A 23,427-nucleotide genomic window follows, 5' to 3' on the forward strand; every position below is an offset into this window, starting at 1 on the left:
GGCTTCTGTTTGTCGTATATGACGGTAACTTAAATATCTTTGGGGTTAGGACTGTTGTTTGACTGCAGTTAAACAAGCACTTTGAATAAGTTACGTTGCCTTAATCGGGAGATAATCGCTCATAGATTTTTGATAGATAAAGTTGAACATTTGTTACAGTTGTGGACTATACTCTTTCACATTGTGGCAATCTGCCACTTAAATGTCAATAATCATAAATATGATTCAGGTACCCTTCCTGTGGTTTGATGATAATTTGATTTATTTTGTCAGGACTTTGACTGGCACCCGACTTATGACAATCAAACTGCCACAACACGTCTGTTCTTTAGATCCCACTCAATTATCCGCAGTGAACTTTTTTTCCACTGTGCTTGTCCCTGCTGCCGAAACTATTACCGGTCCACAAGGCCTCAAAGTGTTGTCACTGTATCATCATGGGCTTTAGGTTTGGGATGAACCATGACGGTATGGGGAACGCCTGCGGGCCCCGCAGCCAGGAGACTGCCAAGCTAATGGCTGACCACATCACCATGAAGACAAACCCATTCATCTGGTCCGCGTGTAGCAGGGATTACATCACAAGCTTCCTGGAGTGAGTCAGCCTATCAGATATCTGCAACACCACAAATAATTTGGTAATTAGAGGTTTGAGAAAGAAAAATTCACTTGGATGTCAGAGTAACATTTTTGATGGTCAGAGAAACAGTCAAGTAACAGATTGATCTTGACAGTAGGCAAATCCACTTCTAATTATCTGTAGCCTGTTCAGTGTTTCAATAAAACTCTATTTCTTTAGATATGAACCATCGCCAGTTATTTTAATCTCACTCCTTTCTCTCTTCTGTTTGATGTGCTTTAGCTCAGGTATGGGCTCCTGTCTGAACAACATCCCCCCCAAGCAGGAGTTTGTGTACCCCACCACAGCACCGGGTCAGGCCTACGATGCAGACGAACAATGCCGCTTCCAGTACGGTGTTAGATCTCGACAATGTAAATATGCGGTGAGTGCTCTGTCTATATTTTCTGACTTCCTACTCATTCATCTTTCATCTTACTTTTCTTCACGTTAGCGGCAGCAGAGCTAAATGCTAACTTCATCAAACTAATATGCTCAAAATGACAACATTTTGAAGTTCAGCGGGTATATATTCGCGGAGAAGAATGGCATTAGTTTAAGGCATTGCCATCCAGAGCAATATTATTCACAATGACCTAATATACACGGGAATACCAAGATACACCAAGAAACAGCATGGCAAAATCTCTCATGATTGACAAAATTATTTATATTATCATATCGTTCATCATATCATCCAACTCAAATGTCTGGTTGGAAATCTTCTGTTTTCTCTTTCTCCCAAGTCCTTCAAACAAGTTATGTTCTGGAGAAGACTGACCCCAGTTTTAAGCCTGAGGCTGTCTCAACCCCCAGACGTTACAGTTCTTACTTTTGCATTTTACGCGGGTAGCTCTAAATGGATCATATACAATAGAAATAAGGTTGGTTTTTTTGTCAATAGAGATTTTCATCTATCCAGGTCATATCACATTTTGAAGTCCTCGGTCAGTGTATTTGAGCAAAGATTTTAAGAAACTTCATCACTTGTCCAAGAGGCTTTGTCAATTGTGGCAGAAAGCAGAATTGATGAAGCCTCTTTGATGTAACCAGGCTGACTTAATAATTTTCTGTTAGCCGACTCAATCACAGTTATAGTTATTTACCTCACGGCTCACTCCTGATTTTATTTCTCCAGCTCTCTACTGTAAGTCGGCCTCCTTGACGACGTGAGACATCTTGAATACCTTGGCTGAATAGCATCCACTTTATTGCGTGGTCAACTTTTATTGGGCCAGGTTCAGAGCGAATGGACATCTGGAACAGCATACAGCTTTATAGACTCATTACATAGATACCATGTGGTCGGAGCATATGAACATAATAAAACATAATCCTGTGTATTATAGGCATTGCTGTAGCAAAAAGGAAGGTGAACAAGAGTGTGTCTGCTCTTGTGTATTTATAATGAGCTTGTCAACACTCTTTTCTTCTATGTTTTTATTCTCCTGCCACACACACACACACACACACAGGAAGTCTGCAGTGAACTTTGGTGCATGAGCAAGAGCAATCGTTGCATCACCAGCAGCATTCCCGCTGCAGAGGGAACCATCTGTCAGACCAACACCATAGAGAAAGGGGTAAATATTAATATTAACCTTTTTTTTTACATTATTTATGGCAGTTATGGCAGAATGAGCTTACAAACTTAAATAATAATACAGTCACTGTTCTGCACATGTTCTGTCTGAACATATGTATAAATATGTGTGTTTGTGCTGCAGTGGTGCTACAAGAGGGTGTGTGTGGCATATGGAACACGTCCCGAGGGCGTGGACGGGGGCTGGGGGCTGTGGTCACCCTGGGAGGAGTGCAGCAGGACCTGTGGAGGGGGAGTCTCCTCATCTATCAGACACTGTGACAGCCCCAGGTATGGGTTAACTGAGACCAGTCTGTAAGGCATCGCTCTTGTGCTAGCTAATTTCATTCTAGTTAGTTACCTAGAGGACAATGTAGTTATAGCATTGTGCCAAATACAATACTTTACAGGGAGTTGTTGAAGCCTCATATTAGCATCTGCTGAACTTAAGAATATTTGTTTACGCATTAAGAGTGTGATGTCTGCACAATGGGAACAAGATTTTCTACTTTTGCTATGTAAACATATCGAAAAATAATTGTCAAACTATAAATTATTGAGGTATTGATGCAATAGGCCACTGTGATGAAAGACAATTTAAAACACACAGAATATACATATCTAGGAATAGAAATATGTTCTACGTTACATAAACAAGAATGATCCCAAGCAGTTCCAAACAATGAGGTACAGTTGACAAAATCTGTTTTACCTATCTGATGAAACTGTGAGAACATGCCACCTCAAAAAGCACAAAGGGCTGATATTTATTTCCAGGCAGCAGTGCCACTGTTTCTATTGTGTATGAAATAATTCTGTCTGAAACATCACCAAACAACTATCAGACTCCCTTTTGAATCACAGTCACCAGATCCCTCATCTTGAATTGATTAAACTGAGAATGAATTGACCCAAATCTGAGGCCAACGGTGTTCTTTTGTATCATCTCTGAGCATTGTTTGCACATTTCGTTTGGCTCCAATTTGTTTACATTTGTTGAAAGTTTAGCAGAGGCAGCCATTTGACGGTGGCTGGCTCTGGCTTCTTCTCAGTTTTTTTATTTAAATTTTTTTATGGAGAGGTGCTGTTGTTATGGTCTCTAAAAAAGCAATAAAAGAGACAGACAGTGCGATTGGAAACACACATGAAGGCAGACAAAGCAGAGATCAGGAGCCAGTGTAGTGTGGTGATGTGATGGAGGTTAGATCTTTTCAAATTGTTGTCAGATGTGACTGACTGGCCTAAATCCTTGTGTTTGGTTCTAGGCCAACTATTGGTGGAAAGTATTGTCTGGGGGAGAGAAAGCGCTTCAGGTCCTGCAATATTGATGTGAGTATTGCTGTTCGTCATCATGCAGTAAAATCATTAATAGTATTTGATCTAATTGTATTTGTGTTTGGTCATTGCATGGGAGTCTGCTTGCATGTTTTTATATTTTCATATGTGGATAACTGTGTGTGTTGCAGGAGTGCCCTGCAGGCTCTAGGGATTTCCGGGTGATTCAATGCTCTGATTTCGACAGCGTTCCTTTCCGGGGAAAGTTTTACACCTGGAAGCCATACAGAGGGGGTGAGTGAGTAACTGATCTCTGTTTGAGGTGTGTGTGTGTGTGTGTGTGTGTGTGTATGTATGTGTAACTACCTGCAGATTTCTTCTTTGCCTTAAAGTCCCCCTCAGCTGTATGGAGTGTTTAAGCATCTTTCAGCTCATTGTTTTTGTTTTACATCCAGCAACATTACAGTTTCAGTTGAACACCTTTTCTAGCAGCAGACAGATGTTTTCAGCAAAAAGCTAAACCTAATGCTACCTGACATAGTAGATTTTTCCCTCAGAAGTTGGTGTAGAATTACATTATTAATAATAACCCAGTCATGATGACAATGCACTGTCAAAGGGGATATTTTGCATGTTGTGTTTCACATTATTATTACATTATTATTATTGTACAGCAATAAACCTTAAGTAAAATGTTAAATAGAGTAGAGTATTTTGACATCGTTGTAAAAACTACTTTTACTTTTTCTGGCATTTCTGCCTCTTTTTGATAGCAATAATACATAAAGTGGTGACAGTAAATGATGGGAGAGAGAGGAGGGATGACATGAAACCTAAGTCCCCAGTCAAACCTGCAACACTGCTATTACATAGTCAGCATCTTAAAACCCCTAGGCCGCCAGGACACCTGCCACTACCTTAAATTACTAAGTAAAAGATAATTTCATCAGTACACCCGCGAGTTCAGAAACGGATAAAGCACACAGCAAGTTAAAGAAATGTGAAATGTAAGTCTTCTGTGACACTGATAATTTAACATATCACTGCTGTTTCACTTGTTTGCCAGAATTTTCTTGAAAGAAAAGACAGAGCTAGAAGTTGATTTTGAAGTAAAGTTGAGAGTATTAAAGGTGAACAGATGAAGATGAACAGAAAGATTTGAGCCAAGAGTTGATGACCAGAGACAAACAGAAGTCAGGAGAGGAAGAGTTGTGTTTGTGTGTGTGGAGAGAGAGAGAGAGAGAGAGAGAGAGAGAGAGAGAGAGAGAGAGAGAGAGAGAGAGAGAGTAAATCGAAGCTGCAGACTCCATCCTGTCTGGCCTGCAGATGCTGGGTGCAGAGAGCCATGCATTCCCACAATGCCTTGCGAGAATTCCTCGCTCCTGATGAGCACTACGCTGGACGTGAAAGATAAATAGTTTCAACGACATAACTGCCTTTAATCTAGCCCTCCAATAACATAATGGCTTACAGAGATGGCCAGTCAGCCAATTCCAACTTCAGGCAACAAGTGCTCCTTTCATCAAGTCAGCTGATTTTACAATGGAAATCCCTTGCAGCTGTTAAAATAGGAACGGTGCCATAGACTCTGCCCTGCGTTAAGGCCAGATCACACCACCCAGCCCCTTCTATGTCCTCTGCAGCCCTCTCGCTCTTCTCAAATTTGTTCAGCTTTCTTCCTTTCACTTTTACCGTCATAACTCAGGGAAGACAGTTTCTTTTTTCTCTTCTTCTTGCTGTCTTTATCATCACTGCTGTTGTCTCTCCGTCTCTCACTTTACCTAGTTGACCATTATTTTCTCTCTCTCTCTCTCTTTCTCTCTCTCTCTCTCTCTCTCTCTCTCTCTCTCTCTCTCCTGACACTGAGAACAGAGGCAGCCTCTCTCTCTCAGCTCAGGCACCCAAGGACAGTTCATTAATAAAGTCTGTCGTCAGCTTTTTTTTTGACAAACAAGCTGCTCCACATTGCTTTCCTCAGTCTCAACAGCCTTCACATTCAACCCTCACACACCCTGCAACCTATGATACACCCACACCCTGCTGCAAGCTCTGGTTGGCCTGCCAAAGCTATGCTCCATGGGAATTGTAGTTTTCCGTGGTCTGACCACTTTATCGTCTGCAGGCTGTGCCAGTACATACTCTCTCTCCTCTCTCCCTTTCTCTCCTTCCCAGTACATACTGTACCTGCTTCAGCGCCGCCAGCACAAACAAACACAGCCCAGACTGATGTCAACAGCCACTCAAATAGTGGAGCTGTTGGCAAGCAACACAGATGAATTGAGGATATATACCACTTGGCTGGAGAACACCTCTAGCGTGTGTGTTTCCTCCTGACTTAGGCTACCTTCGGGGACACGTTTCAGACTAAAGCCTGCAGGCAAACACGAGTCAGAAGATGGAGAGTTGTGTGTGTGTGTGTGTGTGTGTGTGTGTGTGTGTGTGTGTGTGTGTGTGTGTGTGTGTGTGTGTGTGTGTGTGTGAAAATAGAGTAATTTGCACATCATACTTAAGTGTCTCTTCACGGGTGTGTGTGTATATTTATGAATTCACTTAGACACGGTGCATTTACAGATAGCTTACATCACTACTTACATACCAGTGGAGCCACTAAATACTGAAAGTATATGCACTTGTGATAAAGTAAAGACGTAATTCAGCTATGGCTTAAACTGCATGTCGATTATTATTTAATTAAATAATGGTTTTCTCTGTCTTATGTTATTGTAAATTTGTAAATATATTTTTTAACCGTTAGTTGTATAAAATAAACTGTTTGAATATGTCTCTTTGGGCTTAAGGACATTTTGATGTTAATTTTCACTATTCTTCTCTACATTTTAGCGATTGATAATTGCAGATCAAGCAATAATGAAAATAATCATTTGCAACTCTTGTCATTTATTGCAGTGGTTCTCATCCTTGAGTTTCTCATCTCAAAATATTGTTTTGGAGTGTTGCAAAATTATTCATGGTATAACAAAAAGCATATGTTCTGGGAACAATTGTATATTGATAAATGTCTTTGTGTTGAAACATATCCTGATAAAGATTTGACTACATGCTCTTTATTGTCACATTGATATTTAAAGCGGGATTCATGTCTGGTGTTAGTGGTCCTTGATTCGCGAATCAGTTGTTCAAAAACGCATAAAAAACAGCAAATTAAACAGAGCTGCTAGTGAACCTTAGTGCAGAAATTCAGTTTTAGAGCAGTTGACCTGCAGGAGGTTTGACTTCTGTCTCAGTGACTATTACATTAAATTCCACACGGTTTGGAATATTTGTATTAGCTTAGACTGCAAATTGCTGGCCACAAGCTAGCAGGCTAATGAAATTACAGTTCTTGGAGAGACTTCTCAAAAGCGTCAATCCTTTTTCCATGACATTCACTGGGCAAAGATCTTATTTGAGGGGCATGGGGAAAACAGAACTCATATGCTGATGTTTTAGCATTGACAAAACAATATCCCCTCAAGCTCCGTTTAGTAGCTGTCTGGATGATCACAGCAGGCAAAGTCATCATTTAAATAGAGCTGTTGAACTTTTCCATTTTTTTCTTGAAGGAATTATCTTCTACATTGACTTACAGTAAAGACTGAAGTTCAATCTTGACAGTGGCAAAAGGTCCATGTAGTCACCCTAATTTGATCATATCACCTAATCTTTATGGTGTGTGTGTGTGTGTGTGTGTGTGTGTGTGTGTGTGTGTTTGCGTGCAGGTGGGGTAAAGCCCTGTTCTCTCAACTGCCTGGCAGAAGGATACAACTTCTACACGGAGCGTGCTCCGGCTGTGGTGGACGGCACTCCTTGCCGAGACGACTCTCTGGATGTGTGTGTTAACGGAGAGTGTAAGGTGAGATAAGACCTTCCTGTGTGTGTTTGTGTGCTTTTAAGCACCCTTGCAAGCGTTTGATTGAAATACATTAGAGCCATTAGACATCTGCATGTGAGCAGACCGTTTAAGCTGAAGCAGCGCAATAGGGGATCAACACAAGACTGAGATAATATTGTTAAGACTCACTCTCTAGACTCTGGACAGCAGCCACTGTCTAGTTTACACACCAACTGCTGACGATCATCACAATCAGCTGCTTAACTGAGAAATTGTCTTAACTTTGGCAGCGTTCTTAGATTCCCATTAGCGATGCTTTCTCTTAATCTCCATTGTTAATGAAAACAAAACATCTAAATGCTGCTCATTCTGACGTGGAGAACACATGGAGCTCCAACAGGTTCCTGGAACCCAATTTGACACCAACATGACCCATTTGTTAAAGGGCGTAGACCAAAAAAAAGACCTAATGGTAATAGAGTAAAAACGTGGATGCTGTTGATTCCCGATCTGTTGTTAGTTGCACTTGTTGTTTATTTTGGATGTAGCTCTTCTCAGGAAAGTAAGTCAAAGCTATGGGTGGAGAAAACGATGTGAGGACAGATGAAAAAAAAATGATTTTCATCTCCTGCCTCTTACCCCCCCCCAATGATCTTGCTTCATTTCAAGTTTCTCAGAGGTTAGGCAGACTGAGGGAGGCTGAACTCGTCCAAAAAGAAGATTTTGTTTATCAACATCTCCTCATTGTTCTCTCCTCCTGTTCCACTCTGTTTTTCCCTCTGCTCTGTTCTGCTCCGGAGGAACTCAGTGACCCTCCAGCTCAGCTGCTAGTCTGTCTGCACTGCGGGCAGGCTTTCATTCACTGCGGCCTTAATATCTCTCCTTTCTCTTTCCCCTTCTGACTCTACATCCATTCCTCTCATTTTTTTTCTCCATTTCCCTCCTTTTTTCCTCTTTCACTTCCTTTTTCTTTTGAATTTTACTGTCTGCAATCCAGTCAGTTCCTCTCCTTCTGTTCTATCATCTCTCCTGTTGTATGCTTTATGCACACATAAAAACTTCAAACACTCTGTGGAGAAATCTCTTACGCTTGTTTGCAGCCGTATGCTGCTTTCAGTTCTGAGATTTGTGTCTGATAATGAGGAGAGGGGAGAAATGGAATGAGAGGAGGTTGTGTTGCAGATAGAAAAAGGACCTGGGAACATAGTCTAGTTGAACACAACAATGCCGCTTCAGACGAAAGGTCTGTCAGAGCCCCTTTTTACCGAATCTCTTTTTTTCTTCAGATTTATCAGGGCAATGGCGTTGTGCAAATATGTGCCGCAGTTTTCAGGTGCAGTCAGCTCCTAAACTGCACCTGGTACTAAACCTCTAGATGCACCCTGCGAGTGAAGTAGAGTTCATAAGTGCAGTTTAGAGGTGGGATTTTATATGAGGTGAATGTGCTCAGAAGAGAAATGATAACGTAGTGGCAAGTAGATGTTGATTATAAGGCAAATGCCAAGTCAAATGCTAAGCCAAACACACACTTGCATTTAAAAAGGTTATTTGCAGTTTGTATTGATTTTCAAGTTCAAATTTAAGTTTGACAAACACAAACCAACATCATTCCATTATTCATTCGTTGACTCATTAACTGATGATTAATTGTGGTGTGAAAGTCTATTGTTATAGTTGCCATGTGTCATCTTTCACTTGATATTTTAGTACTAAAAACTTTTTCATATATATTCTGTATTGAGCTATTGGTCCCAATGAGCTGTGGGAAACACTTTGTGAATGTAGAAACAAGACACCTCCTACTCATCTGGACCTAAATCATTTTAACCTTTAATAGCTCACCCACATTATTTAGCCATCAGATAACCATGGGGTGAATCACAGTTTCAACTCTGGATTTAGTTTTGATCTGTAATCAGTGTAAAAGTAATAATAAACTTAAGCTTCATTATCCCTCCCTACAATAAGCAACTGCCATATGAATATATGAGTGTGAGAGCAGTTGCCATTCATTCCCTACACTTTTGTTTAGGTTTGGTTCACTGTTAAAGAGTTTGAGTAAAACCACCTGCTTCACTCATCATGAAACTTATTTATGTCGACAGCTATGAGTTTAGCAACCTAAGAGCATTATGTCTGCACAGGATCAGAAAACACATCTGGACTTACCATCTGATATTTCTGTGTTTTGGAAAAGTGGTCTGGAAGAGATTAGAGGTAATCCCTCAGCCCGGCCTCTGACACTTCTCGATTTACTGACGGTGCCCCTTGACTCCCAGTGACCCTGCAGCTCACTTGTTTCTCCCTTCTTGCAGCACGTGGGCTGTGATCGAGTCCTCGGCTCGGACGTTCGCGAGGACCGCTGCCGGATCTGTGGGGGTGATGGGAGCAGCTGCGTGTCTGCGGAGGGACTTTTCAATGACTCGCTGCCTGAAGGAGGTACAGAACTAAAACACTCAAGCACTCGTCATCTCATTCATTTCCTTTTGGGAGTTGCTGCCACAGGTTTCTGCATATGGAGATAAAGATTTAGTCTTTCCTGATTTCATTAGCAGGGTTGAGAAGAGTGTTTTAAAGTGTATTTGGAAAATTCTCTGCTCTTCTGAGAACCTGATTAGGTTAACGTGAGGCATTTACCATAAGAAGTTATGCAACATAATTGCACTGCTGTCCAAAAAATGTGCACATGCAACATTTGGATTGTGATGCTCTGGACTGTGAATGCATCTTGGAAAGCTGCCTTGCAATGTGAGTTACGATACCCCAGACATTCAAAATGTATCGTATAATTGTCTGTTCTCATGCAAACTCCGTCCACAGCAGCATACTGTTACAGTTATTTATTTCATAAAGCCAACAAAACTCCACAAAGCTGCAGGAGAGGTGCTTAGAGATCAATGATGTGTATATTCAACAGTTGAGAGATGATGCAGCCAATATTTAAAGTTGGCAAAACAGATAGTAACAGTCACTAGTCCTATCCATCATTGTGTCTACTTTAAGCTGTTTCTTCATGACAAGAGGGGACACATTTATTATGTTTTATTACAATGTCAATGAATTATTCTATAGTCTTTTTGGAAAGCCTTGCAAGTTCCATAAATGTAGGCTTTGTATAGGGTTGGCAGGAAGATGTAATTGTGTATCATCTGCATATAAGTTAAACAATACATTTTGTCTACTAAATATGTCACCAAGGGAATCATATAGGTAGACAAAAGAATAGGGCCCAGAATCAACCCTTGAGGTACACCGCAAGTTTTGTAGACGAGTAAGTTATGATACCAAGTTTAACGGACAAATATTCAAGAAATAAGATGTTTTGATCAACAGTGTCAAATGCCAATGTAAGGTCTGACAGGATTATGATAGATCTTTAGATAAAGATAACACTGGCATTTTATACAATATACTGTATAATTGAACAAATACAGTGAGTGAAGTCAACTCAATATCTCATGTGAATGTACAACATCAACCATGCCAACCCATGATCTCTTATAAAGAAAACTCCGAAAAAGCACAAAATGAGGCACAAATACATATACATAGCATATGCTTTATATACATACATATATTTATCCACCAGCCACCCAGTGACACGTGGCAGACAGATTTAGGTGAGGTCCAACCAGTGTGGCTTGAGGTCCAGCTGCTTTTGCATCTATTTTGGGCAACATTTCTCCCTGCAACACCAACTTTAGAGTTTCTCACCCAACTGTCGACACCAGTCACCCCCTTCCAGGATTCCTCAGAAGGGACGCACCCTGAGGAGGCAGCCATGCTCTTTACCACAGTGACCAGGCCAGCCTGTCAACCCCAGCTGAGGTCTCAACTACCCTCAAAATATCTGACATTATCGTTGGCCTAAAAAGTCTGTTAGTAAAGCTGAAGTCGAAGTGTAGGTTGTTGAGTTGTGTGTTTTGTGATCCAGGGATGGTATCCACGCTCTGTGCTATTTTTAAAGAGGTGCTCCAGTGATTTAGTGTTGCACTTCCTTGAAGTTGGGGGATTGCAAGAGTAGTTGCAGTAGTTGGTCACCATCTCCACCAACACATTCAGTATACATATGTCTGGTTTTGTTAAGAGAGCATCCAAGAGCGTCAAAAATTCAAAGGTGCACAACCAAGCATCACGACCACTCCCGGAACCTTCGCGCATTTAATTGGGGCACGCGGCTTCCTTACGGCAACCATAAACTACGCTTCAGTCGCCGTTCTAGTTCATCCCAAAGATGAACTCAGAGCTGGGACTAGAGGCTTATTCCGGACACAGAAAGATTTATCACTGGCAGCGTCCCTTAGTCTTTTCTATAACAAGCTTTTGATTTCTCTGAGCTCCTAAAACCTTTAGCCAGTGCCTCTCCTCTCTGCTCAAGGGATTTAAGTATGCTCTTGGATTATGGCAAACCATAAAACCGACACTGTAAAACTGAAATAAAAAAGACATGAATGACAAATGGAGTTTCTTACATCCCAGAAAAGTGAAAGTTGGGGTTTCTTAAAGATGTTGCATTATTTAATTGTTGCTCTGTGCTCACAGCTTAGATGCATTAATGTCCTATAGTCTATTTACATTTATCCACCATGTGACTCTGGTATAGGCAGTGAGGGGTTGCTGAAGGTTTACAGCTCCTTTGCTCTTTGTTCACCAAACAGGTTCCTGATTGTTACCAGACGAACACACCTTTCTCGCACATTTGCTCTCTCCGTGTTTGTCTCTGAGGCCAAATACCTCAAGCTCTGTCTAATAATGTTCGACGCCTCCATCTAGAAACCCAGAGCAGGGGCAGTCCAACCTTATAAAGCTCCACGGAGAGGTCACGAGCCAAAACCTCTCCTTTCCTCTTGTGGTCAAAGCTTTAAAAGGAATTATTTAATTCCTTTGTTTTTATATTCTTTCTTTTTCTAGTGAGGCTGACGTTGTTTACAGGGCTGCATTGGCTGGACAGCAGAGCAGAGCTGAGGAAAGAAGAGTGGAGATGAGATGAGCGTTAAAAAAAACAAAAGAGGACAAGAGACCAAAACAGATGGCAGGAATAGAGAGAAAAAGAGAGGAGAAGCCGGCTCAGCTCTTGCTTACTAGCAAAGAGCCGAGCAGCTGAGGTCGGCTGCCCAGGAATGCAGCTGGAATCTGAAGCCTCTGCTTAGTCCATGGCTATCCCACTGAGCTAAACGCTACTTATGCATCTCGACCCCCCAGTGAATAAGCCTCCTTCACCTTGCTTGACTTTGTGTGTCTCAGGTTATGAGGAGGTGGTCAGAATTCCTAAAGGATCCGTGTTCATCCACATACAAGAGCTCAACATCTCCCTCAACTACCTTGGTAAGATGATATTCAAGGTAATGTTTTGTGTAAATGCCTCTCAAAGTAAATAATTCAAGAAATATGAAAGGAACCACACAGCTGCTACTATATATTTACTGGTAGAGTTGTATTTACTTTTTATGCTTGTTTAAACGTCCTAACCCAGGGGTGTCAAACTCATTTTCACTCTGGGCCACATCAGCGTCATGGTTGCCCTCAAAGGGCCGGTTGTAACTGTAAGACTGTATAACTGTAACTACTCCCTAACATATTGTTAAATAACGGTCTCTGCATTTGATTATTGTTTATTCAAGTGTAACAATATTGTACATGCAGTTATATGAATGTAAAATTATATTTAAGCACATTTCTGTTGTTATAACATAAATCATTTTAATTTAGGGTAAAGAAACCCACATTACTCTGTCAAAGATCAAACTTAAAGAAAATAACAAAGACAAATATCATCAAGCACAAGTTATTACATTAACTTTGTTCAAAGCTATTTTTGTCCTCTCTCTGCATCACTAATGTCCCTCCCCGTCGTCGTCACATTCATGCAGCTACATCCAAGAGCTCCTCACTGACAGTCAAGTCTGCCTTCAGCCTCTTACAAACACTGATAGATGTATGATGTATCCGTGTTGTCTGTGCTTTCATCAACAGCTGATGAAAAAGACAAGTACCTGCTCGTCTCTTCAGCTACATGTGTTGTTAGATTAGCTGCTAGTTCATGAACTCGGTCTGATGGTGTTTCTTCACAAACTGACATTTGTAAAAGTCTGTATCTGGTCGGAGCACACCTGCTCACATACCTTTAGCATACACTGGGCTGTAACTTTTGTAAATATATTCTGCTGCGATTGCAGTCTGCCTTTTAATTCTTGGACAATTTTATTTTTTTCTTGGAGGCTAAATTTAGCTCCGTGTTTGGTGTCAAAATGCCGACGTAAATTGTATTCCTTCATCACCGACACTGCCTCATAGCACAGAAGACAGACTGGTTTTTCTCCTTGAAGCACAAACATGTTTTCGCTTTCCCATCTTTCATAAAATGTTCTTCCCTCTGCATAAATTTTTGTCTTCGTGGACATTTTGGGATTATTTGTTGATCATTTTCAACTCAATCACTTGTTGGAAAACCGCTTTACGGGCTGTTGCCTCTCCTGTCCACCTGTTGTGATATGTCGACACACAGACAACATGCTATCTCCTAATTTCGACTTTCTATCTCATAATTTCGACCATGGGGATATTTTTATTTTCAAGTCTAACTTTTAATAAAAAAAATAAAAAAAATAAATATATATATATATATATATATATATATATATATATAATGTTTGTATTTTTTTGCTGGTGGATTCGTGGGCCACATAAAATGACGTGGCGGGCCGGATCCGGCCCGCGGGCCTTGAGTTCCTGCCATTGTTCATGCTGGCTCAGGTCTTTCTCATTTCCCAATTTAGTGCCTCCTCGATTCCTTTTCTCACCTCGCGTCCTAGTCCCGCCCATGGGAGATCCTTGCCTCGGACCGGCATTTTAGTGCAACATCAATTAAATATGAGTTGTGGCACAGCTGATCAGCTGTCTATTGTTTAGTTCTACTGCTGCATTTTATGATCTCTGTCAGATGAGTATAGCCGTGTTCAAACGTATAAATTTACTATTAATTAAATTCCTGTCTATCTATATGACAAGATGAAATACAGTTAATTAGTGCAAATTTAAATTGACATACTTATTGACATAATAATTTGACATCTGCAGTTGTTTGCTGTTTGTAAACATCATGTCAGGATTATAGCAGTTGAATTGGATGAAGCCTACATTCAGTATAAAAACACAAGTATCAGGTGAGTGTCATTCAGAAATGTGGTTCGAACTGCCTTATGAGGAGCTACACAAACTGTGAACGGCAGAAAGTCTGATTAAATAAATACAATTTATGAATAAAAAAGTAACTCTTACATTTGTAGAGTCCAGCCGTGGTTTGAGATCATTACAGCTGTGTGCCACGCATCTTTTATTTGTTTACGTGTGCTGAAAACACTTCAGATAGCTCCTCCACCAAGCCTCCTCCGTCCTCGAACCTCACTCTTCGAGATGCATTTTAGGAATAGAGATGTCCTTCAAGATGGAGCGCTGAGATCGCTTTCAGAGTCACAAGCAGGAGGAGCGAGGAATTGAGGTGGCACAAAATCGTGAAATGAGAAAGACCCTCACTGTCATGACTCACTGGGACACTTGAATAATACAGATGCATTGCTAGTGTTATTAGTAGCACCTAAGCTTTTCCTACTACGACATGTGAAAATGTCTGCTGTGAAAACAGCGTTCATCTGTTTAATATCTATGAATTGAGTTGGCCTTTCTACATTTTGACATGCAAGAAGAACACAGGTATCACTGATACTTTAATTATTGCACTGTTTCATCTGCGTCCAGATGAGCCATACAATGAGCCAGCATGCACCATACCAGGCATTTGAACTGGAACACTTATATTACTATTGTTATTAAGACACCTGTGCTTTAGCTGCTAAAATGCCTGTCAAAAACAGAGAAATCTTCATAGCTGTTAATCAAAAAAACACAAATATTGGGAATTTCTGACAGCTACGGTATTTCTGACTTGATAAAAAAAGATCTGCGTTGGGTTCTACAAGTTGCTAGAAAAATGGCTGCAAATTATCACTAATACACTATTTGTTTGAATCTAGTTTCCTCTTCTGTTAACAAATGGCTACAAATAAAAACAACAAAACAAGCTCATTTAATCTATTTAAATGGTGTTACTACAAGGCAAGCAGCAGGTGAACCATACTGGAATAATACATAACGGTTTTGCTGTTCTTACGTTATCTAAATGCAGCTTTAGCTTAAAGACTAGCAGCATGGGGAAGCAGTTAGCTTAGCATGTCATAATTAAAATCAAAACTCTAAACAACACCAAGTTGAGATTTGTATGTATTGTTGACTCGCTTGCTAGCTAACAAGATGCAACATGTAACTAAGACAGACTTAAAGCTGGTTGACGGTGTATTATGTTAGTATGTTTACTTTAGACGCAGGATAACGGCTCCTTTCAGTGTTTGTGCTAGCTACAGCAGCCTTAATACTTCACAGTACTGATCTCTGAGACAAAGCTAATATTGATCTAACTCTCAGTAATATAACAAATCTATGTCCGCTCCCAGTATTCTTCTTATGGTGATGATTTAGATGCACTAAGGGACATTAGTCCGTTTATTTTTTCCTTTTACTTTAAGTACGTTAAGTCTTTCTCCCTCTGCTCTATGTCCAGTGCTGAAGAGTAAAGGAGACCAGTATTTTATCAATGGGAAGCTGACCATTGACACGCCTCGCAGGTTCGATGTTGCCGGTACCACCTTCCACTACAGACGGCCCACTGATGGACCAGAAACTCTTGAAGCTCTGGGGCCAACCAACATAACCCTGATTGTCATGGTAAGAATGGAAAGAAACCCCAAAACAGGTCTTCAAAGAAATGTCATATTCAAAACCATCATGTAGTGTTAAATGGTTGGTTTTATGTATGTTTAGGTGCTGGTGCGGGAGGAGAACCCAGGGATCCACTATCGCTTCAACCCCCCACTGAACAGGGAACCTCTCACTGGCTTTGCCTGGCATTACACCTCATGGTCACGCTGCTCAGCTCTCTGCGCTGGAGGTAGAAACACACACTAACACACAAGCAAGCTGTCACTCACAGTAGGAGGATGTTGCATTATCCTCACTATAAATATAACTACTACATGCCTAATCTCAAACCTAACCTTAACATTAAGCAAAAGCCAGTTTTAGCCCCAAATTGTAATGGTTTACCCTGTGGGGACATATGTTTTCTGTTGTGATTGTGTGAACAGATTAATGAACCCACTCACTTGGGCAGATGTCACATAAAGGTTAAGGATTAAATGGCTAAAACATCTATTTGGACATTTTTTGTCATGGAACTGGAGTGTTTGTGGAGTCCATGTTGTTCTCCGGCCTTTGTGAGTTAATGATCCATGCCGCTTTACCTGATAATGGCTTATTTTCTCCTCTGATAAATGATTCTGGCACATGCTGATGTTCTGAAAGAGCAATGATGAAAGGGGGGGTATTTGTTTGGGTGTTTAGTTCAAATATCAACAATCTTTCTCCAGAATCACAGACTCCCACTTTAAGTCAGTAAAATGTTGTCACCTTGTTATGAATGACAGCTTTACATCATCACCAAAACAGCCCTGTCTCTGGCACTACACTGAAGCCAGGGTGCCATTGAAAATCATAGATACAACAGATATGTTGTAGAATTTTGTTATTCATGAATTTGTTAAGTTATGTCTGTAATATGCCTTTTCAACATCTGGCCAGGGGGGGGCTTTTAGGCCAACACTGGCTCATTTACAGCTTGATGCAATGAGCATTAGATGAAAAACAATTAAATAAGTAAATATCAGACATCTTTCCTTTGATGGTATATCTGTGATGCCTATTACTGAAAGTTAATAGCTCATTTGGGGGATACATATTTATTCTAGCTGCCAGTTAACTGCAAAAATGCTCTAAACACTTGAACATGTTGCATTGCAAAACATTGTGGACATTGCAGTATTTAAAACACTGCTTACCCACATAATTAATCTCAGTAACGAACAGGGTTCAAAACACCTCACATGAAGAATGAATGCTGATATACCCCTTGGCCCCCTGTAACGCTCTTTTGTCATCTTTGCCTCGTGTTGGTCAGGTGTGCAGACACAGCAGGTGGTGTGTAGGAAGCAGGCAGATCATTCAGTCGTCTACAATCACTTCTGTGACAAGAAGAACAAACCCAAAGAGAAGAGAAGAACCTGCAATACTGAGCCGTGCTCCCCATCGTGAGTAGTCTCTTGTTGAAAAGATTTTCTTCATGTGGGATTCAAATGTATTTCTTGATGATTTTGAACCTTTGCTTTAAACTTTTTCTTAACTTCTAATTCATATTTTATTATTTAGAATATTTGCATTTAATGCTAGTTATATTAGCTTTCAATTTATAGTCACTGTGATGACATAGCATTATACTGACGGTATGATGATATTCGGACAGACAGTATATGTACATCAGTATAGTGATTGTTCAGGTTTCATTCTACTATCACACTTAGTAATAACTATAAAAAGATACATACTTTACCGTTCATACTTTATGATTAATCTTTATAATTAAATTTTTTGTGCATACATACACGTGTGTGTGTTTGTGTATTTTAACTGTAATGCTGTGTATGTCTGCGCACTGTGTTAATGTGCGGTGGTGGGCTTTTTAGCTATTCAACCTGTGATTCCTGTTTTGCACAGTATAATGTCCACACTATATTATGTAATGCAAATGAGGAAACTAAAAACAAAAAGGCCCCTCTCTGCCGCTAGCTGGTGGACAGGAGAGTGGTCGGAGTGCAGTCGCAGCTGTAACAGCGGCCTGCAAACGCGGGAGGTGTTGTGTAAAAGGAGGATCTCTGTGACAGAGGAGAAGGTCCTGGACGACTCAGCCTGTACAACCCCACGCCCTTTTCTCACTGAGCCCTGCAGCAACCAGAGCTGCCCCCCTGAGTGGCTGGCCCTGGACTGGTCAGAGGTAAGCAGATGTCAGAGGTCTCCCATCTCGCATGTGGTTTGAGTTTTTTAGTAAACTTGAGTTTTCTGCAGAATTCCTCTCAGATGAAACAATAGTTTATTTTTCTAATTGAACCTAAGAAACTCAAACATTTGCCAGAAGAAAGTAAGAGACCCTAACCAGGAAATACACAACATAGGCACAGAGCAGACACATGAATCAAAATGGACATGTTGCGATCATAAATACATATTGTTACACTTGTCGTATGGGAATTCCTTCACCTGTTTTTAATTGTGAACCTTAGTTTGAGGAATCTGTTCGGGTGGATTTTATGTCCTTGCAAGCATGTAAACTATACTTTTAAGACTTCCAACTACAGCGGGCCTGAAAACTCCGTTTTCTTTTACCTTACTAGACTTTGTTCTCACAGTTTAGGATGAATTGAAACCAAATTTAATGGTGTCAAAAGTGCTACAGTGTTCAACTTTTCTCTGATGTAATGTAGCAATGGCACACACAGAAAAAGAATTATGTCCAGCTGGCTTACAGGAACTAAGCAGGCTCTTGACTTGGTTTCTTATACAGCTGCTGCCCTCTGCTGAGTGAATTAGGAAGATTTCTTTTTGAATGCTTTTGAACGCAATGACCCCCCGTTGCACCCTCCCATCGCTTCCATCTCCCTTTCCTCCCGCCTGATGTTTTTTCTCCCTCTTTCTTCATTTTATCACTCTGTCTGCAGTGTACGCCCAGCTGTGGTCCTGGCTACAGGCACCGTGTGGTCTTGTGTAAGAGGGGGGAGAGCGGTGACAACCTGCCAGAGTCCAAATGCTCCAAACATGGCCGACCCACCTCCAGGGTGCGCTGTAACCTGCAGCGATGCCCTCCCCCTCAGTGGGTGACGGGTCCCTGGGGAGAGGTGACACAGGCTTTTGGTTTATTCTTGGTCCTATTCATGGTTATAGTGGGACATTGTTATACAACTCAATGTCCATTTTGTACTTAACTACAAACAATGTCTTAGTGTTCTGCCAGGTGTGGTCTGGGTCAGGAGATGCGTTCGGTGCAGTGTCTGACCCCCAACGGTCAGCCGTCCAATGAGTGTCTGGAACATCAGCGGCCAGCGGCCATGCAGCAGTGCAAGAGCAAATGTGACCTCAGTCTGCCCATCGGTACAGACAACCCTGAAGGTCAGAGGTCAAATCATTGCTCCTCCTCATGTGTCATAGAAAGAACATCAAAAGAAATGTTCCTGTCAAGAAAAGTCATCAAATGAAATTTAAATTAAAACCTTCTAACCCCACACTCAAAATGTAGCAAATATAAAAGTCTGAGCTGCCAGTGGAGCTGATGAGCTTATGACTCATCCGTTAGTCAGCCTTTTGTCATTGTTTACAGTTGTAATAAACACAAATGTTAATGCTTATGTACAAATGAATATGTTTAAACATTTGTAACCCAACTCCAGTGGAGCACTACATACTGTACATATCCATTCAAAGTGTATGTTTATAGAACATTAGCATACAGAATAATATATCTTAAAATTACACATATATACACAAAATGTGGCATATATGATTTTTCTCAAACATCAAGAAGCTGATTAATTAATTATTTAATCCACAGGCCAAATGTCGGGAGGATTTATGTCATTCCATACAAGTCGTATAAGTCTGAACAATAAAGGTGCATAAAAGTGACAATATTCTTGGTATTTTGATTGAAATCCTGCACTGTTTCTAAGACGATCATTTAAATGCATTAATAAAGCTGTTTCATGTTTGTCTTCCCTGCAGAGTGTAAAGATGTGAACACTGTGGCCTACTGCCCCCTGGTGCTCAGGTTCAAGTTTTGCAGCCGGCCATATTTCAGACAAATGTGCTGCAAGACCTGCCAGGGACACTGACCTGGACACTGTGAAGCTCACAGCATCCAGTTTCTGGGTCCTGTCCACACTCACAGTAAGCCTGAAACCCTGAGCCTTGTAACAGCAGCCCTCACACTACCTCTATCAGAGGAGTGTGAGCTCTAACTGGGACCCTGTCAGACTGACACCTGTTACTGTTAAAGTGGGACCCTTTTTTCCCGCCAGAATCCAGAATTCAGCACAAAGACTCTCTGGGCCGAGCTGGGCCAAAACAGCCTGAGCTGAGTTTTACATTCCACTGGAGGGAGGGCTGCTGAAACCTGGAGAGACAGAGAGAGGGAGAGAGTAACTTCTCTCCATCATCTGTCTTTCCAATGATCCCTCTGTTGTAATATTTTGGTGCTACTATATTTGTCTTTGGCCGCAGGGCTGGTCGCAGTACTCTCTTAAACCTGTATGTTAACAGGTGATATTTGTTTAGTTATAAAATCCACTTTGTAAAGAAAATAATTTTCCAGATATCTTTGCCCATGAAGAGGAATATCTTATGCTATAAAATGAAAGAATTGTTTCTACGTAATAGTTGTTACTTGTCCACATTGTTTCATGCCATTGCTTCGTTCCGTATCAATGTATTCATCAAGTCCTCGCTGTTATTCTGCTGAAGTATGAGCAGAGTTTGATTTGCACAGTGTCAGCAGTCAGAGGACTAATGTATTTTATGTTTGACTTGATGTCTCTGTGGAAGCTCTAAATGTCTCACTGCAGTGAACGTGCCGTAGTCTTGCCATTTTGGTTAGTTTGCTTAAATGTTATCACCTCTTCAGTAAAACATACCTTTGTGCTGCACAGTACACACAGAGACACTGCCTTAGTATTGTGAGTGAAGCCAGTGCTGACTGACATTTTCAGATTAATGGAAGCTATTTTGTGGCTGTGGACTGTGTTTTTTTTTGTTAGTAACTTTTACTGTGACAGTCAGAGCAGTCAGACACAGTTGAGTCGGCAGGAACAGGCCCAGTGATGAGGTGTAGAGACTTCTGACCGCACCACATTCAAACACCATTTTACAGTAGGAATGCTAATCTGAGAATGGATTTACACGCCCATAAATGTCTGACTTCTCTGTGGCACAGACCTGCTGTACTCATGGCAGTCTGAAACCATCAATCGGGCCACTGACAAGTTAGAGCTAATTTAAACTTATCTTCCAGTGTGATAATAGTATATATAACATTTTTGGCCACATGGGAGCAGCAGGAACAAATTGTTGAAAACAACATTGCCATATCATCACCTTTTAAGTTGATATGGTGAACTTGTTGGCAAACAGTTGCTTACGCATCCAGCATTTATGGAGCAACATTAATATTCATCTGGAGTCATGTTTCTGGACACTTGTTGTCCAATATTCACTCTCTTTTAGCTCTGTTTTTTGTCTCTACCAACTTCTGAGGGAGCTATCTGACTCTTTAGTTGCTAAATGCTCCACTACGTTCACCAGCTGGTCTCTAACTGCGTCTGTCTGCTGCTGAACAGATCGTGTACAGTGGGGTTTAAGAGCTTTTCCACTGAAAACAGTTGCTGGCTGCAAACAAAAACTATGAGATCAGTGAACCAAAACGGTAAAGTTATGGGCTAGACAGCTAAACAATGAGCTGAAATAAAGTGCCAAAAAGTCGAGGGGAGTTGCCGACTCAGTTGATAATTCTCTATAGAAAAATCACTCCAAGCAACCCCTTTCACATCTTCATTTCATACATTGGTGTTTTAAAAATATTGATTATGGCTGCTCTAATGGCTCAACAGACTTAGTGTAAAGTTGGGTGCTGAATTCTTTAAAACTTCAAAACCCCTGTGTGAGCCCATGTCAGCTTTCGCCCGTCTAAAGATGTGATTATGTCAACCTAAAGGTCAGTTTCCCTGCTATTATACAGAAAACGTGTCATCTGACCCAAATTTTGTTAAATGGTTTAGTAATTGAGCTAAGAAAAATGCAGTTTCAGCTGTTTCTCCATCCTTAATACTTTTAGAAAGGCTGCTCAGAGATCAATCATCACTGTGACATCCACTGTGTTCTGATGTCTTATCACAAACGTTCACACTCCTGACAACTGAAAGCAGCTCTGTGTAACACTTCATCATTTCATTGTAAAGAAGCTACAGTTTGTCTTCAAGGGGATTAGCTACAATGTGTTTTTGTTGTGGTGCTTTGGTTTTGATTGGTGCTATTGGTTCACTGTTGTTGTCATTGTTATCATTTTAACAATTGTGCTTTTAATTATTTTTAAATCAATTTGAGCCTTTTGTAATAACACTAATCTGCAGAGCTGATCCCCTTGCCCATGAGGACCCTCTTTGGGTTCCTTTGTTATAGCCTTTTAATTTGCTCTCTGACTTGGTTTATGTGGTTAGTTGTGCCTCAAAATCTCCAAAATGCTGCTCCCCATGCAAATTGTATTGTGGTTATGTAAAGTACTGGAACAGTTTCTAAAGGTGCACTGTACAAAATATTGGCATTGACAAGCTAAATTAACAATTTGAGAATTATAAAAAATAACCTATTTTTAAAGAATTAAACAAACATTTTGGTTTTTGGAACAAATTTGGGGTACTATGACCGTGAGTTGGCTCTCATTAAGTCAGAAGGTATGCTAATCAATCCATGGGAGCATAGAAACATTATTTAATTTTAAATGTTCTTACAGTTCATTTGTATGGCATCAGCGTGTACAGCTAAGTCACCCCTGCAACATGTTGAAATTCCATTTGTATAATTTTCAGTTGCACATAAAGTTTCAGAAGATATTTCTTGTTTCAGTGTCTCAAAGGCATTTTTTCTCTGTATCTACCTGTGCCTATAATTAAGGTTCACACTAAGAAGTGAGCCAGTTTTATCTGAGTAAATAAGAGGGACAGTACCGGTAGTTGTTGTTTTGTTTTGTCACATGCTAATTATAACATGACATGTACTGTATGTTTTCAATACTATAGAAGATGACTCCATTTGCCCCTCGTGTACATCTGTTTAAAAGGAAATATTAAATTGATTAAACATGGTGCATTGTCGACTCTAAGAAATAAGATTTGGTCATTTGAGCTGTCTGTCCTTAGGTTACTTGTATTTGTCCTTAAATTGCACACGTCAATATCCAGACGGAGGTTGAGATCATCAGTCATCTATTTTTGGATCCGATAGCCTTCATGGAAAAGATGAAGCAAGAACTTCTTCCTTCTGTCTGAATGAGTCTCAGACATCTCTCGTCAATCGGACTTTGATGACAAAAAGGAGGCAGTTGATTGCGTGTATTTGCGCTCTTCTACCCTCCTTATA

General features: G+C 40.6%; 1 protein-coding gene across 1 annotated transcript in view; it reads left to right on the top strand.

The window, feature by feature from the left end:
* The window catches only part of adamts10 (ADAM metallopeptidase with thrombospondin type 1 motif, 10), a 47,567-nt gene extending 24,408 nt beyond the window's left edge, over window positions 1-23,159 (top strand). The window contains exons 11-26 of the mRNA XM_068707576.1: window positions 449-595; window positions 863-1,004; window positions 2,095-2,202; window positions 2,347-2,492; window positions 3,467-3,530; window positions 3,668-3,770; window positions 7,196-7,329; window positions 9,624-9,747; window positions 12,553-12,633; window positions 15,923-16,086; window positions 16,183-16,309; window positions 17,375-17,504; window positions 18,040-18,244; window positions 18,966-19,142; window positions 19,248-19,413; window positions 20,023-23,159. Of these exons, the coding sequence (XP_068563677.1) occupies window positions 449-595; window positions 863-1,004; window positions 2,095-2,202; window positions 2,347-2,492; window positions 3,467-3,530; window positions 3,668-3,770; window positions 7,196-7,329; window positions 9,624-9,747; window positions 12,553-12,633; window positions 15,923-16,086; window positions 16,183-16,309; window positions 17,375-17,504; window positions 18,040-18,244; window positions 18,966-19,142; window positions 19,248-19,413; window positions 20,023-20,132 (2,128 nt within the window). The 3' untranslated portion in view covers window positions 20,133-23,159. The remainder of the gene's footprint in view (window positions 1-448; window positions 596-862; window positions 1,005-2,094; window positions 2,203-2,346; window positions 2,493-3,466; window positions 3,531-3,667; window positions 3,771-7,195; window positions 7,330-9,623; window positions 9,748-12,552; window positions 12,634-15,922; window positions 16,087-16,182; window positions 16,310-17,374; window positions 17,505-18,039; window positions 18,245-18,965; window positions 19,143-19,247; window positions 19,414-20,022) is intronic.
* The last annotated feature ends 268 nt before the right edge of the window (window positions 23,160-23,427 follow it).

Source organism: Cebidichthys violaceus, unplaced genomic scaffold, assembly GCF_023349555.1.
Source record: "Cebidichthys violaceus isolate CVI_PGR_0920_01 unplaced genomic scaffold, fCebVio1.0.p SCAF_13, whole genome shotgun sequence".
In the NCBI taxonomy this organism is placed as follows: Eukaryota; Metazoa; Chordata; class Actinopteri; order Perciformes; family Stichaeidae; genus Cebidichthys; species Cebidichthys violaceus.